Source organism: Euprymna scolopes, chromosome 17, assembly GCF_053919585.1.
Source record: "Euprymna scolopes isolate OS-2025 chromosome 17, ASM5391958v1, whole genome shotgun sequence".
In the NCBI taxonomy this organism is placed as follows: domain Eukaryota; kingdom Metazoa; phylum Mollusca; class Cephalopoda; order Sepiida; family Sepiolidae; genus Euprymna; species Euprymna scolopes.
Window position 1 is genome coordinate 78,730,999 of NC_136498.1, and position 18,066 is coordinate 78,749,064.

Below are 18,066 nucleotides of genomic sequence, written 5' to 3' on the forward strand. Positions count from 1 at the left end.
TTTCTTTCAAATGTTCCCTTTTTTTTTACTTAATGTTTCTCTGATTTCTTTCTTTGGTAAAGAACTGCTGCATGTCAAACTTACTAAGAGTTCCTTTCTCACACCATTGCAACAATGATTATATATCATAATAATGATATTCGAGGCTATATCATTCATCAATTCTCATCCAAGCTTGCCAGAATTAGTATTTTAAAAGCCAAATATCACAAATTTGGTCTTTTTTTGAAGCAGTTTGGCTTTCAAAAATTGTATTCAGCCTTTTTCAAAGCGCAATGTATGGATTAACTAAGGAAGGAACAAGCAGAATATTATATATAGAGTTTTTTTTTTTTTGCTATTTATCACTTTCACATCATCAGCCAAATTGCTTTAGTTATTGATGTTTGTGCTGGCTTTGGTTATTCATTCTTTTTTTGGTGTTGGTTTTGTTTAAAGATTTCATTTGTTTATTGATATTTTCTATTTTTTTTTATTTATTAAATTCAATGAAATCTCACTTTTGTAATTTAATGAATTTTTCGATTTAATTGAATTTCATCCAAGGAATGAGGTTTTTCTTTTTTTTCTTTCAGGTTCCAAATTAGATAATGAGAAAATCTTAACACAGAAAGTCAACATGCCAGTTCAGGTGTCGTCATCAACCAGTAATACCTCTTCAGTAGCTACAATGACCAGCATTAATAATGTAAATATCTCCTCCTATTCCTCCTCCCCATCATCATCATCATTAGATGCACTTAATCTTATGAATAATCGTATGTTGAGAAAGATTAAAAGATTAAAGAATTAGGTTGTCATAAATCTTTGTTCTTTGGGCATATGAGAAATGCTAAAGGAATTAAATGTTCACTTCTCATTCTTTTCATCATTTCCCATACAAATTGGTATGATGCCGTTTTATGCATGCAATTCCTTGAATTCTTTGTATTTTCTTGTAGAGTTAAAAAATTTTTTTTTCATTTATTTACTAATTAACTAGGCTACCCAGTATTGCTCAGGAGAATAGTATTTTATTTTTATCAATAACAATTGGTTTCCTACCGTTGTAGCTTTTAAAATCTATATGACATAGCATTTTATACATTAGATAGCATTGTGAAAAGCATAAACCTATCCTTCCTCAGCTATGGGAAAAATAGCAAATTGTATTCAATTCTTCTTCATTTTTGTGTCTTAAAAATATGTGCTTATATGACAGTTTTCCATTTATTTAAACCGTGCTTTGCAATATCATTGAACTCTGCAAGATTTCTCGAACTACACTAGTTGGGCAGGCAAGGCAATGTTGCATTGTACAGTTCTCCCCACCATATTTACAGATAGTTGGCTCCATTTTGTAAACCCACTAAATTATTTAAATTAATAAGAATAATCTGTTAAATTAATTAAATCTATGAATTTTTATTAAAAAGAATTAGATTCGTCAAACTACTGTTCTCATCTTGAGTGTCATTTTCACAACATTTCAGTTGATGTAACCTTTGACCTTCGTCAGGTGTATCTTGTCAAACTTAGGAATTTGGATAGAATTTCAATCTGGAAAGATCCGTGATACAGTGATTAGAATACTTGGAAAAATCAATTGTAAAAGTGATATTCTCTGAAGGTTGAAGGTTGTGGGCGACCAAAAAATACAATTGCGAATTACTTAGAACCTCTATCCAGTCATGGCTGACGGAACAAGAGCATGTTACCTCCGTGAAGTAAATAAAGGGTTCTGTTTGAAATTCGGTCCAAATTCCCATTTTCGACAGAAACATTCCAGAGTTCTGCAAGATACACCTGAAGAAAATCGGAGGTTACATTGATCAAAACGTTTTGAAAATGACACTCAAGATGAAAACAGTAGTCCAATGAATCCAAAGAATACGAATAACCAATCCTCAAAAATTCAGAAGCATTACCAAATTATTCCATTTAATTTTTTTTATTAATAATTTAATATAATTTGTAGGATGAGTACTTAGCTAATAATAATGTTGTGGTTGCGTGTTCAATATCATATAAAGGGCCACCAGTTTTATACTTTTTTTTCATACATGGTGATCTATAAAAAAAAAAAATTTTTTTTAAATTAAAAAAATTTTTTTGTATGTGTAAAGGGAGAATAAAAAACTTTATTTTTATTTCTTCACTATGATTGAACTGTATTATCTGTATCAATTGTTGCTTGATTATGTCATGTGATACTTTGTCGCAGTTGTCTGTTTAATGTCATGTTGGAGTCACCATTGTCTTTTTTTCTGTTTGGTTACTGTTTAGGTTGAGCATGTGTAACCCTTTTGTCTTAGTAATCAGCCTGGTAACATTGCAAATTCAGTCAGTTCTGACAGAAATTTGATGGAATGCTGAATTTTGGTCTTGGTAACTCATTAAAATATATAAAAAAAAATGCAGCATTAAGCATAGGGATTATTTTGTACCAAACAGTATATTTTACTGAAATTTGATTAGAGTAAATTATTAGAAAACCCATTCAAGTGTGAAACCATGAAGCCCTTCACTGATTGTTGTCTCCAACATTTGTGTTGTTTTCTTATCTTCTCGTTCTGTCTTCATTATCTCTTGTATTGGTGCACACTGGTTTACAAGTTGTATTCACAGCAACTAAAAAAATAAATTCATATAAGAGATATACATTGACGATTTGACTGGAATGGAATGGAATTATGTATGTATATTGTTGGGATCCTGTCGCTAGTGTTCACCTTCGAGTTCCAGTATATTAACTAAGATCTGAGATAGTTTATCTGTCGAGACCAATCATTGTTTACCTGAAACCATCGACTTGTTGGCTCATGTCATTGTCCACTTTATTCAGTCTGCCTGTCTTTTAAATATGAGGTGCCTGAAATAAGTTTCCAGACTTTTTTTTTTTGTACAGGCATTTAAAATTATCATAGACTCTTGAAAATTCAATATATTATTGCTATATATCTTATGAGATGACTGACCAATTTTTATGATTTCAGGTTCAAATGAACAGCTACAGCAGGAATTGGATTACATATTACTAAAGCCTAATTGTTACAGCCGGTGAATTTCAAAAATGCAATCTGGATGTAAGGACACTTTAGAAGAACGACATGCAATAAAATTCTGTTTTAAACTTGGAAAAATGCCACAGAAATGTATGGATTGCTTCAGACTGCTTTTGGACCATCTTGCATGAATCAAGTATTGTTTTTTGAGTGGCATAAGAGATTCAAAGAAGGCGGGGAAGGAGCGGGGGAGAAATTCACACAAATACAAGATTCTAAAGTTTGTTGAATTATTCAAAATAGGTAAAGAAAAAAAAAATTGAATTAAATTTTATTATGCATAATTATTTTCATTATTAAACTAGCAGAAGGGGTCTACGTTAGTGGCCTCCGGGTACTGATTAGTGGTGACTTCCTTGTAAAATAAAAAAAAAAGCAGGGGATGGGTGCCTGGCCTTACTCAGTCATAAAATACACTTAAATATATTTTAATTCATACAGATTTTGTAAATATTATTACACAGCCAATTTTCTATTGAATATTGTATTGTACCTAATATATAGTAATGGGTTCATACAGACTTGAAAAGCCTTGAGTTATGAATTTTGCCTTGGAAAGTCCTTATTTCTATTATTACCTTTAAAAATCTTTGAAAATATGAAAAATATCTGGAAAATTTCTTGAAAAGGCCTTGAAAATTGTATTCTTTATGTCCAGTAAAATTTTGTATTGAAATATTAAAAATGAAATCGAAATAAATGGTATTAAATTAATTTTTATGTATTAATAAAAATATCATTAAAGTATTATTTAAATATTGAAAATAAAATCAAAATACATAGTATTATTGTGGATGCAAGAATTATGGGTAGTTTTGTTATAAAGATTCAGATCTCTGTCTATTTTTTGTTCTTATTTATAATTTGTTTTTTGGATGGTGGCAAAAGGGGAGGCGGAGTAGTGGCAGCCACCATAAATAAAATTAACACCCTCTAAAAAATACTTGTGTGGATGGGAATCTCTAATGGTGAATCTTCACCCCCTCCCCACCAAAAAATTGTGATAATTTAAAATTAGGCCAACCAGATAAAAAATAAAAATAATAGACAAGATGGCAGCCATCTTGATTGGAAATTTAAAAGCCATAAATCGAGATAATATTTGAGATGAAATAAAAAGCATTTAAAACTACTTATAAGCACTAAAAAATGATGCAAGTAGATTGCAAAGTAACTGTTATTGGCTATGGTAACATTTATTTGTTGTATTTTTTATTTTTTACCAGTTTTTCGAATAACTGTTTTTTTTTTTTTACATAGGAGTTACCACTTATCAAGGCCCGAAGGCCACTCAAGGAGAAGGGTTAATGACTGTACAGTAATCAATGAGACAATATGATAGTAATCGGTAGTAGTGGAAATTTAGTAAATTGGATTACTTAAGGGGACGACTCATCAAGAAATTGTTTATATTAAACTTGAAGACGACCATATTGTAGTCAGCTGGAAAGCAGGCAAACAGAAGAGAGTTCCACAAGCTTGCAGTTCTAAGAAAGAAGCTTTGTTCATGGAATTTACTTTAGGTTTAGGCACAACTAAAGAGTGGGGGAAATTATTGATAGTGGTTTCAGCTAGACGCATGTTTTACATGAAAGTTTGTCGAGGGGGAAACCATAGATTGGAGCATAGACAAGCACTTGCCATGAAAATAATGATAAAGCAGAGACATGCTCGCAACATCTCTTCTGTGGAAAAGAGATTGCAAGGGAGAGAAAAGGGCATCCCCCACTAGGCTACAAAGTCTATTTTGAACTCTGTCAAGGCAGAATAAGCTACTTCTAGTAGCTCCTGCCCAAATGTGGCAACAGTACTCCATCCTTAGACGTACCTGGCTCTTATATAGGTAGAAAATTGCAACAGATATCTACTGGAGAGGTAGAACGATCCCACCATTTTTCCAGCGACCTTGACAATGGATTTGATGTGTGTGTTCTATCTCAGATAGCAGTAAATATCAGACCCAGAAGCTAGATCAAAACGTGGAGCCTCCCATGTCAATTGATGCCAGACAAGGATCAGAGCATTGATGATGTAAAAAAAATTGGCTTTAGATGCATTAAGCTTGGTTTTAGATGCATTAAAATTAACCAGCCACCGTTTTTTCCATTGTACCACATACTCCAGATCAAAGGAGAGAGAATTGGAGATCATTTACAGCCTTTGATGTGTTGCCATATATGGTAGTGTCATCAGCATGGATGTCTGCAAATGATCTTAGGATGTGATTTGGGAGATCATTGATGTAGATCAGGAAGAGAGTTGAGCCCAGGATGAACCCCTGAGGGATTCCAGCATTAATACTATGAGCTTCTGATTTCTGCCATCAACCACTACTCTTATGAACCTATCAGAGAGATTACCTTAGGTCCATTGATGATAGAGCACACACATCTGTTAAGGACCCTGTTTGCTATTTGTCAAAACTAGTAGCCACCAAGTTGCTGCTCAGCTACTTTGGACTTAATGAACTGAGCATACAACTCTCTTGCATTCTTTATTACTCTTTTACAGTGGTTGCTGGCAGTCCTGAAAGCGGCTTTAGTCTCAGTACATCTATTACGTTGGGAGCAATGGAAAAATTGATTTCTGTGCGCAATGGCAGCAGCACATTCTGAATAGAACCACAGCTGGCTGTTAGGTTTTTGCTCAAATTTTTGAAGGGTATGAAGCGGTCTATATCTACAATTAACCATTCTGTCAGGTCTGATACTATAGAAGATGCATTCTTTTTAAACATGGAATGGAGAGGTAGATCTGATATAAATGTACGGAAGCTGTCCTAGTCAGCCATAGAGTATCGATATACTGTACGATGGAGAGGTACGTCTAAGGACTCATTACATTTCGTTTTTGTTTTAACTGATACAACCAAATGGTTGGAAGATCCCATTGGAGACAAAATGGAAGATGAACATAGCTCAGGCCAAGTTGTGAGAAAAGGGTCTAGGAGACTTGCATACTGACTGTCAGTGTCAGGCACACGGGTAGGTTAGTGAACAATCTGAGTTAGGTCAGAAGCAAGAGAGAAATTGTAACAGAACCTCCCCTTATCATCTGTCCTATTTGAGTGGGCTAACCATTCAACATTGTGACCATTGAAGTCTCCACAGACATGAATATTAGCTGAAGGATGAGCATATAGGGTGTGATCAATTTTCTCAGATATGCTCTTAAAGATAGTAACTCAGCTGTTGTGGGGCGATAGAGGGCAAATATAAACTCAAGTCGTATGAGCAAGTGCAACCTGGAAGCACATATAGGGTAATTTAATGTCTTCTCTGGAGATGTCCCTACCATATTGAAAGCCATCTCTAATGTAGGCACATATTCCATGCCCATGGCGATCTTTGGGGTCAGTTTTGAATGTTGTTAGAGTATCATTTAATTCCAAACTCATCTAGGGAAATAGTTGGTCCAATGCCAGTTTCACTTAGGAATAATATGTCTAGTTTAGTCTCCTGTAATTGGGGTTTAATCTCTGGAATGGTTGGAATGTAGACCCCTAATTTTGAAGAAGGAGACATGGTAGTGGATGTCTATGTTGGAAGTTAGAGTTCTGGGTTTAATTGTGTATTTTTCCCGGAGACTTTTCATGATGGAATTTTGAAATTTGTGGGGTAGGTCGACATACTTGGTTAGAGCAGGACAGAGAGGGAAAGTAAGGGAGAAAAAGAAACAAATATTTTTTTTGTAACACATGATAAGGTAAAGCCATAACAATTACGCACTAGTATGGCATCAAGAAGCCCCACCAGAAGCTACTGCATGGTCCAGAATCCATTCACCAAATGGCAATAAAGCAGCCCCAGTATTTTGCACCTGCTGATAGGACAGCTTCCTTAGTGGTTAATCCAAAGTTTGGGTCCCTGGTTATCAAGCGGATAACATCAGCTCAGTTAAAATGTTTACCTCCAGCACCCCTATTAGTGACATGGCTACAAGGATAGACATCTCAGGTGACTGCTCATGCAAAAATACTGCCAACCTAGAATACAGCTTTTTCTTGTCACAAAAATCACTCATTAAAAAATGAGGACTGAGGGACAAATTAAGAGAAGCAAGAGTTACAGGAGCTACCAATAATGCATCCACAATGCATTGTCTACTCTCCATTAAAAAATATAACAATAATAAGTATTCTACTTAATAAAAATTCAATTGACCTGTTCAGGGGGATGTATGGCGATAGGTTTCCTTCTCATTAACTGAAATAAAGAAAGAACTCAGTTAAAAAAGTTTATGCATGTAGTTCATGCGGCTGTTTTTCTTGAGTCGTTTTCAACTTGATTTAAATGGAATTTGTCTACTATTTTGACTAACAAATGCAGCACTTTATTACTATGACTAAGAATAGCGTTGATAGTTTTTTTTTTTTTTTTTCAAAAGAACGCGTGGACAGACATTTAATTCAAAATTGGAGAATGCGTTTATTTTGAGGAAAATAGCAAACGAATCACTAACCGTAAATTGACAACAACAAATTCCAATAATAAATTTTAACAGTAGTATCATACATTAAATAAAACACAATCAAATAAAAAATGTAAATTCAAAACTGAAATCAATATAATTAAAATATTAACATTTGCATCTAATAAAAAAGAAAATAAATATTGCAAATTCACAACTTATCTGCTAAAAATGTCCGTCTTCAATCCATAACTATTAAGGATCATCTTAGCTCGAATATAGCTCTGTATTCAACAAGATTAAAAAAAAAAATGTTGTAACATGCTATTATTCAACAATTGAACTAGTGTGTCGTTTTAAGGGATACGAGGTGCAAGGAGGAGCAGAGAATAGAATTGTTGGATCTATTTATGCTATTTTTAAAATCAATTTACCAGATAAAATGAGTACATTCTTGGACCAAAAAACTATTATACATTTAATAAAACAATCAAATAAAAAAATATAAATTAAAAACTGAAATAAATATAATATTAACATTTGCCTTTAATAAAAAAGAAAATAAATATCGCAAATTCACAAATTATCTGCTAAAAGTGTCCGTCTTCAATGCATAAGGATTAAGGATTATCTTAGCTTGAATACTGCTCTGCATTCAACAAGATTAAAAAAAACAAAACAAAATAAAAGAAACATTGTAACGTGCCATTGTTCGGCTGTTGGACTAGTGTGTTGTTTTAAAGGATATGAAGTGCAGAGGGGAGAGCAGAGAATAGAATTGTTGGATCTATTTATGCTATATTTAAAATCAACTTGCCAGATAAAATTAGCACGCTCTTGGACCAGAGAAACTATTGTACATTTAATAAAACAATAAAATAAAAAATATAAATTAAAAACTGAAATATAATTAATATTAACATTTGCATCTATTAAAAAAAAAAATTGTGAAACAAACCCCAAATTTTATTTTGAAAACTTGAATTTTTTTCTGGAGAAGGCGTTAAAAAACCTTGAAAATGATTATTGAAAATCTGTACAAACCCTGTAGTAGTGATTTCAAAAGTTTAAGAAAAATAACTTGGGTGCCATCAGCTAAAATAGAAACCAAATCATTTAGCGCTCCAGCTATGTTCCCTACCATTTGAGCTATCGACAGATGGATAAGAAAGATTTAAAACTAAACTATTTCGAAGCTATAAATGTATTTGAGCACGCACAAAGGTATTAGAAATATATCGGCAAGTTGAAATTAACATTTTGCATTTCAAGTTGCTGACATATTTTTGTATGCTTTATTCATTAATTCAAACATAGATTTTATGTCCTTGGTATATGATTAATTTTTTTTTTTACTTGGACATACCTGACTCTTACTATTTTCTTTTAATGTCAGTGTTATGTGACAAGTAGTTTAAGAGTTTATCAGTTAAATGTTTACACACAGACACATGCACACATACATCTACTGTTTTATTTATATAGATGTCAATGCATGAGGATAGCTCAATAAAGATTTATATTTCTTTTGTTCCTTAGTCTAATTTGTATGCAATTAATGAATAGAAGAGCAGGAAGTGACCTTTTTAACCTGTTATCTTAAAGATATAGTTCTCTTTATTTGCAACTAGCGGGGGGGGGGTACCTGGCGTTGCCTGGGTGTTTGTAGGTGTGTGTGTTTTTGGGTAAATGAAAAGAAAAATCGTTGGTTGTTTAAAAAAACAAAAAAAAACAAAGCCTTGACGCGCAGTTGGAAAATAGTAAAGTGTGAAAAAAAAAACCTGTGCCTGTTTTTGACAAGTCAATGACGTGAACTTTGAGTGTGAGTCTGTTGGCTTCTTTTTTTTATACGAAAAAGCTTAATGGACATGCGGCAATCGTAAGCAATAGCTATTCAGCAGTTAACATTTTCTGCGGGACAGTTTTTAATGATGTCAATAACCCGATTTGTTTGTTTTTACCTAACTTTGGGGAAAACCAGCTCCCTGTTTTTTAGGGGGAGTGTCTCGTCTTGAAATGAAAGCAACCATCTGATATGACGAAGCCGGCATTGACCAAACGTTACATCGCTTTCTAGAGACCACTGGCTGTGGGCCAGAGATTTGAATCTAGTTTCGCTTTTTTTATACTGAAAAACGAAAGCAACATGTACCGATCCGAAAATGTTGAATATTCGACGTTTCAAAGTCGAGTAAATTAAATAGAGAGGCGACCACCGTTGTTAAGTCGTAGATATTATCATTTAGACGCGATATAAAAAGTATTAAGAAGTTGTGAGGCAACCGATCGGTTCTCAGAAAGAAGCCTTTCTTGGACATACACAAAAACGCATGCACACACACACACACACGCACACACACACACACACACACAAACATTTTCGCTTTTATATTTATAGACTAGCGGGGGTACCTGGCGTGGCCTGAGTGTTTGTAGGTGTGTGTGTTGTGAGGTGGGGTGATCAAAACAACCTTGTTTTAAAAAAAACGTTGGCCGAGTGTTTAGAGGTGTAAAAGAAAAAAAAAGTTTTAGTAGGAAAGTAGGCTTGAACCCCGAACCTTTGACGTGGAGATGGAAACGAAATGGAAAAAACCCTGGGACCTAGCCATCTCGGCCACAAGAGAAGGAAAATGAAAAACCTCTTAATTTAACATTTACAAAATGAAATTAACAGGTGAGAGAACCTTAAGTCGCATGATGTTTGACCTTGAAACATGACGTGGTTGCAAGCCAGTTTTCGCTTGGTTTATACTGAAAAGCGAAAGATACACGGGACGCTCTAAAAATCTGGAAAAAATAGCGCGTGAAAGTCGGGCAAATTAAATAGACAGGCGACCCCCATTTGCAACTCATAGATATTATCATTTAGACATGATATAAAAAGTTTTAAGAAGGAATGAGCCGACCGAAAAGTCCAGCGAAAAAAGCCTTTACAGACATGCACAAAAACCGAACATACATACACACATTTTCACTTTTATATATATAGATTACTCTTGTATTAAAAGAAGAGTCAAAAAAAAAAAAAAAAAAAGAAGCCACTTCGTGATGGAGTCTCAAACAGTCATAAACTATTTCAATGCATTCCGAAAATATGCATAATGGGGGTAAGGGTGTTAGATGTCTTTAAACAATAAACAAAAGTTTACCTTGTTGAAATTCAGTCACTTGAAGAGAAACTATAATTCTTCAATATAATCCATGATTTTTGCAGACAAATGCTAAATGATACTGTGTCAATTAATATTTCAAAATTTATTCATAGTTCTATTAGCATTTTAACATTTTTGGAAATTGAAAATTCTAATTCGTAATTGGCTGAATGAAGTTTATTTATCCATTTTTTTCTATTATAATTTATGTGGCTAAAATAGAAATTTACTACCTTAAAAAAAATATGGAAAATTTTGGTTTCTACATTTTTAAGTTTTTAGTTTAATAACAATTTGAATCGATTAATAATTTAGTGAGTAAACAATATCATAATAATTAAAATAAAGTTTAATCTCATTTAAAAAAATATAATCCTACAAAAAAATAATTTGATAAAAGGTTTATTTGTTAAATATAAAATGCACCTAGTATAATTAAAAAAAAACTAATTTCATTAAATGTTGAAGTTCATAATAATACAAAATAGAATAGGTTTGGTTTGTTGAGATTAGTTTGGATTATTTCAATTAAAGTTTTGTATTTTATTCACTTAAGTTTTCAAGGAGTTTCTTATCTACTTCTATGTTTGGCATAAAGTTAAACTAAAAATAATAATTTAATATGAGCACATATTTACTGAGCCAAGCAACTTCCTATTTTGAATGTCGTCTGCAATAAACAATGCAACTTAATTGGAAGACCTTGTCAACACCTAAGAATATCTGAAAACTGATTATTTTCATTGAAATATCTTTATAGAAAAACACTTTTTTTTATAAATTTAATATTTTTAAAATGAGCTAATTATTTTCAGTATTAATTATTTCTGTAAATAAATTTTTTTTTTTTAAATATAATGAATTAAAATAAATAAATGGAAAAGAAAATGAACAAATGTTTTCTTAACATTATCAAAAAATACATGAATTTTTCACATATAATAAATAAAATAAACGTAACAAAAATAAAATGTGCGTTTTTCCCCAAATACTTAAACTACATAAATTTGAAGAAGCATAAAATATCAATTTTACTGAACATTTTTGAAACACCTGTGGAATGAAGTTGTTTTTTTTTTTGTTTTTATTCTTAAATTAGACTTTTTTTTTATTTTTAGACTGATAACAACCAAAGTGTTCACACAGATAAAACGCCCTGCCCTAATCTGGAAACCAAAACTGCCATCCTCGTTGATTATGTTGAAACACACGAAGAAGTTGTTGTAACAGAGTCGAAACCGTTAACAGCTAAAATAGTTGAAACTCCTGCACCATCTTTAACAGCCGAAGTTGATAATGTCTCCCCCGAAATAAATCCCAAGAAGATGAACACAAAAGCAGGTCTATCGCTTCATCTTTCAGCTCATCCTGAAATCATTTCAGTTGATACAAATTCAGACAACAACAATGCGGCATATCAAAAGAAAGATGTCGAATTGAATTCTGACACGCTTGACCAATTGAATGTGAAAAATGTGGATTTCTTGTGTAAGGAAAGTTTGGATGAAATATCTCTCGGAAGTCCAGGTAAGAAAAATTTTTTATTAATTTAATTTTTAATCTCATCATCATATTTGGTTTAATGTGCATTTTACATGCTGGCATGCATTGGACAGTTTTAAGAAATTTATCTCTGGCTAGGTCTTTATTCTTCTTTCTCTCAAAGGCTGTAAATGACCAAGTTCCCTCTGATTCTCTCTCCTCTGATCTTGAGCGCGTGGTACAATGGGGGACGAGGTGACTGGTTACTTTTAATGTTTCTAAAACCAAGCTCCTATCTTTACATCATCAACGCTCTGATTCCCATCTGGCATCAATTGAAATAGAGGGCTCTCGTCTTGAAGAAGCCTCATGTTTTGACAAGCTTCTGGGTCTGACCTTTACTCCTGATCTGAAATGGAACACGTACATCAAATCTGTTGCCAAGGTCTCTGGCAAAATGGTGGGATCGTTCTATCGCTCCAGTAGATATCTCACTACTGATGCAATTCTCTATCTATATAAAAGCCAAGTCCGTTTAAGGATGGAGTATTATTTTCACATCTGGGCAGGAGCTGCTAGAAGCAGCTTATCCTGCCTTGACAGAGTACAAAATAGACTTTGTAGCTTAATGGGGGATGTACTTTTCTCTTCCCTGCAACCTCTTTCCCACAGAAGGACGTTGCGAGCCTGTCTTTGTTTTATCGTTATTTCTATGGCAAGTGCTCATCTTCAAGTCCAATGTAAACAAGTTTTTGATGAGTCATCCCCTTAAGTAATGCAATTTACCAAGTTTCCATTACTAACGATTACTATGATATTGTCCCATTGACTACTGCTCAGTCATTAACCCTTCTCTTCAAGTGGCCTCTGGGCCTTGATAAGTGGTGACTCCTATGTATATAAAAAAAAGGGCCATTTTCATCACTTCTATGTTTTTCTTGAGTGACCCTTGTGAACTAGACCTGTTTTCTCTACTGTTCTACATTTACTAACCCAGACCATCTACTCTTTCAATGTAGTCATATCATTGAAGTCTACTCTTATGTACACATTTCACCTCCCCAATAAAATTGTCTTTGAGATGGGTATATATGCTGATGACACCATGCTCTATAACAGGCACAACAGGAAAACAAATGAACACATATCTAAGGAAATGGCAGAAACACTAGAGGAAGATCTCCAATCTGTAGTGGAATGGGGACATAAATGGATGGCCACATTCAATGCTGCCAAGACTAAGCTTGTGGCCTTAAATAATTACAAGGCACCTAGAGACTACCACCAATAGCAATGGCCAAAGACACATTACCTGAAAGTACTTCTTTTAAACTCCTCGCCCTAATGTTCACAGGGAACATGAGTTGAAACAGTTATATTGAGAGCATTGCCAAGACCGCTGCGAAGAAGGTAGGCTCTCTCTATCGTGCTAGAAAAATACTAATGCCTGAAAGTATCCTGTACCTCTATAAGGCCACCATTCGCCCATGTATGGAGTATTGTTGTCACATTTGGGCTGGTGCATCTGCTACTAGTCTCTCATTTCTAGACGGGTCAAAAGAGAATTACCAACCTAATAGATCCTGAATTGTCATCTAAGCTTCAGCCTCTGTCCCATCGACGCAATGTTGAATCCCTCTGCCTGTTCTACAAATACTTTAATGGTGAATGCTCTGACGAACTGCAAGCACTTGTACCCTCTCGATGTAAATACCCCCGACAAACCTGACTAGCAGCTAAATGCCACCCCCTACACAGTAGAGATCCCTGGATGTAAGAGAGCTTTCTACTTTAGTAGTTTCTTTCCCAGAACTGCTAGACTTTGGAATTCCCTTCCGGGTCCCTGCTTCCCCAACTGTACCAACATGCAGAAGTTCAAGTGTAATGTGAACAGACATCTTGCTGCCCAACCCCCGTAGCTTATGTCCCTGATAGTAGCCCTCTACATCAAAGTTGCAATGTGCTTTGTTTGGGGTGAAAATGTAATGAAAAAATTTTTTTAAAATTCATTCATTTTACTTCAATCAAAGTTCTCAAAAATCTTGTGGGTGAACACTTGATTTCTATATGAGATACATATTCGAGTGTTCCATTAAATTCTCCTTTACCAAATCAAATATTAAGTAAAAAAGTAAAGAATTTCATCTCACTAATTGATCAGTTAAATATGTTATAGTATATCTTTTTCGTGGTCTCTTCCAAGACAAGAATTCATCTAGTCTGGTGGAGTACCCAGCTTAGTGCTGTTACTATAGGCAACATCACTTGGAGAAGGTGCACTGTTCCTCATATAAGCCAGTGTAGAGTCGACATACCGAAGGATAATTAATTGTGCTTCAAATACTTTGTTATTTGAATATTTAGTCAGACTTTACTTGTACAGGGAAACCTTAGATACTTGAGAATAATGTCAAGTTCTTTTCATTGAGTATAGGTTTTCAAACCTGTGTTTCGAATACTATGTTATTTGAATATTCAGTCAGGGTTTTGCTTGTAAATAAAAGTATCCTCAATCCAGGTTGTCCTGACAAGCCCCTATACAATGAAACCTTAGATACTCAAGGATAATGTCTAGTAGGCATTCAAGTTCTCTCCATTGAGTTTTCAAACTATCAGTATTATTTGCAATGTAGGCAAGACAATAGCTCCCTTTTCCAAGTGAATTTGATTATAAAATTTGTAGGTATTTTTAAATCTTTAACAATTACTTTCTTTTAATGCTGTTTATTTCTGCTTTTCTTAATGATTCAGTAAAAAAAAACAAAACATTATTTAATTTTAAAAATAAAAAATATGCATTCATTTTATTGAATGACATAAAGAGAAACAATGAAAAAGTAGGCCATAATTTTTGGTGGTACAAGCACACTAGTTTTGTAATAAAATATGATATCTGAATATATAAATGTGAAAGTTGTGCTCATTTTTCACATTAATGATCAAATCAACACACCCTATTTCAAGTTAATTCAACTTTAAACAATAGACACACCATCTTTGTTGTATACTGCTTATGTACATGCAATATTGGTCACAAGAGTAACTAATTTGCATAGTAATTTTGAAAAAAACATTTTATTAGTTAAATATTTGTTATCATTTTTTAATATAAGAAATAGTTTTGTCTCGAAATATCGTTTTATTTCCTCGCCAAATATTTAGCATTTGTGTTCAAATGTTTCTTTTAAGAAAACTGATTTGATTTTCAACAAGTTGCAATCTATTTCTAAATTGCAAGTGACAGTTATATTTAGAAGATAAATAAAAATTTTATCTAAATTACGAAAATGTTAATGCTGATCTGTATATGAATAAATAAAAAAGATTTTGTTTCATTTAATGATTAAAGGGTTTTTTGCAATTATGTTTGTTGTTCCTTTGTTATTTATTTTTTCTAAAATCCGATTGCTGCATCGGAAAGGCCAGTTAAAAATACATAATATACTTTGTTATTTTCTTTAATTTAATCCCTTTTTTAGAATTTATTAGACAAAATTTAACTTTTATTTTACCGTGCCAATAAATATGATCATCACTGTATATGAGATCTATTTTGTTAGGTAATTTCATATTGTACAACGTTTTTTCTTTATCTGAAAGTGGGTGGTTTGCTACTTGGACTTAGGGTTAGTAATAGAATTTTGGGAGGTTTTGGGTTAATTGCTTTAAAAAGCCAAAATATTTCAGAAACTGGATCATTTTATATTAAATTTTTTACCCGCAAGGGGGTGAAGGTATGCCAGATTGGAAAATTGGGGGGGGGGGGGGGATGGTCCCCCAAATTGCAAAATTCCTTTTGATTTCAGATTTTTTATCATCAGCCAGTCACATCTATGTGAAAACAGATGAAAATAATATAATTAAATTAAAACAGTAATTTTTATTTTATTCATTAAAAAAAGATCTATTCAAAGTTTCTTTTTTTTTAAAATTTTATTCTTTTATTTATGTTGTCTTTTGTTAGGGACTGAATTAGGCAGTAGTTCTGACAGTCAAGGTGATGGATCATATTGTGGTGATCTCAATCCAGTCCGGGTTAGCCAAAGGAAAAGAAAACCTCCTGCTTCCCTTGATGATAATCCTTCTCCTTCATCAAGAGGAGGATGGGTACGGATAGCTTTAAGGTAAGCTGTTGATATAAAAGTACAGGTGGAGAGTTGGATGAAAAAAAATTCCCATTCTTGAATACCGAATCTGGAGTTGATTAAAAAAAAAAAAATTTCCTGCAGAAATTATTTACTTTAACTTTCAGCATTACATGTCAGCGGTCAAAGCTGAAGAAACAGCAAACAGCACTCTCATGTTGGTTTTTAAAATGTGACTTCAAAACAAACAGTGACTCTTTCAAAAGTTGCAGACTTCCGACTCTAAAACTTCTGAATAAAAAGTGTAATTTTTATTTGATTATCCACCAAGTATATTATCATATACTTTCCTGTGTATAAATTTTTACGATGTTGTTGACTATTTTGTAAAAGCTTATGGAAAGAATACATACCACATTTGAGCTAAATCGAAGGTACATTCAGAATATTGAAGCAATAACACCCAGAGAGTCTACCATATTTTATTGTCTAGTTGTGTCTTTTTTTGCAGCAGTGACAAGTCAAATCAGTTGACCGTGCAAAAAATAATTTTTGTATTTTCAACAAGTTTTCTGATTTGTAGATTTCTTTATTTAATTTTTATTTTACAAATATTTGTTTTCTGGTTTTGTGAGTTTCTTTTTTTTTTCTTTTTTTTTTTTAAATTTTTATTTTGCAAATATTTGTTTTCTGATATTATGGATGTCTTTTTTTTTTCAAATATAAATTTATTTTATTTTTGCAGATTTCTTTTATTTTAATTTAATTTTCTTCATCTGACAGTGTCACTCAAACGTTTCCATTCAAACAATGTGTTAGTCGGTTAAGAAAGAAGAAGAAAAAAAAAAGTCTCATTATGTAAATAAAACGAAGGATTTCTTTATTAATTCAGTTCAGATGGAGGGGGATTTGCTATTTGCTTTCTCCCTTCTCCCAAACATTTGAAATGATTTTGTCTGGCAGTTTTTTACTGGCTAACTTTTAAACAACAGGATGGATACCGATAAAGATACAAAGAAAGATACAGATTGGCCTATAATAATTGAGTTGAGCATAAAGTTCAAAATCTCCAGAAAACATTTTTGTTTAAAAAAAAATCTTTTAAAAGTTTCATTAGTTTAATTATTATTAAAATAAATATATATATTTTTTACATGGAGGTCACCACTTATCAAGGCCCAGAAGCCACTCAGGAATAAGGGTTATTGCGTGTACAGTAATCAATGAGATAGTTAATGAATTATGAGATAATCAATGAGATAGTATCGTAGTAATCATTAGTATTGGAGATTTGATAGTGTCTTAAGAGGGCAGTTTGTCAGGAATTTGTTTATGTTGGACTTGAAGACATCCAAGTTGTAGTCAGGTGGGAAACAGGCAAACGGAAGAGAGTTCCACAGTCGTGCACTTCTAAGAAAGAAACTCTGCTCATGGAATCTATGTTTGGATTTAGGCACAGATAAAGAGTGGGGAAAATTAATGACAGTAGTTTCAGCTAGACGGGTGTTTTTTGTGAAAGATTGGCGAGTGGGGGGGACGAGAGACGAGCACTTGCCATGGAAATAATGATAAAACAAAGACAAGCTTGCAACGTCTCTTCTGTGGGAGAGAGGCTGCAGGGAAGAGAAAAGGGCATTCCCCACTAAGCCATAAAGTCTATTTTGTACTCTGTCAAGGCAGGATAGGCTGTTTTTAGCAACTCCTGCCTAGATGTGGCAGCAGTACTCCATCCTTGGACAACTTGGCTTTTATATAGATAGAGAATTGCATCAGTAGTGAGATATCTTCTGGAGCGGTAGAAGGATCCCACCATTTTCCCAGCGTCCTTGACAACAGACCTGATGTACATGTTCCATTTCAGATCAGGAGTAAAGGTCAAACCCAGAAGCTTGT

The 18,066-nt window shown here is 33.4% G+C and overlaps 1 protein-coding gene across 6 annotated transcripts in view; it reads left to right on the forward strand.

Annotated features, from left to right (window-relative positions):
- LOC145296820 (uncharacterized) overlaps positions 1-18,066 on the forward strand; it is a 141,905-nt gene that overhangs the window by 106,628 nt on the left and 17,211 nt on the right. For all 6 annotated transcript variants that reach the window (XM_080142906.1, XM_080142907.1, XM_080142910.1 and 3 more), the window contains 3 exons: positions 576-688; positions 11,725-12,133; positions 16,053-16,212. In XM_080142906.1, coding sequence (XP_079999032.1) covers positions 576-688; positions 11,725-12,133; positions 16,053-16,212 — 682 coding nt within the window. The remainder of the gene's footprint in view (positions 1-575; positions 689-11,724; positions 12,134-16,052; positions 16,213-18,066) is intronic.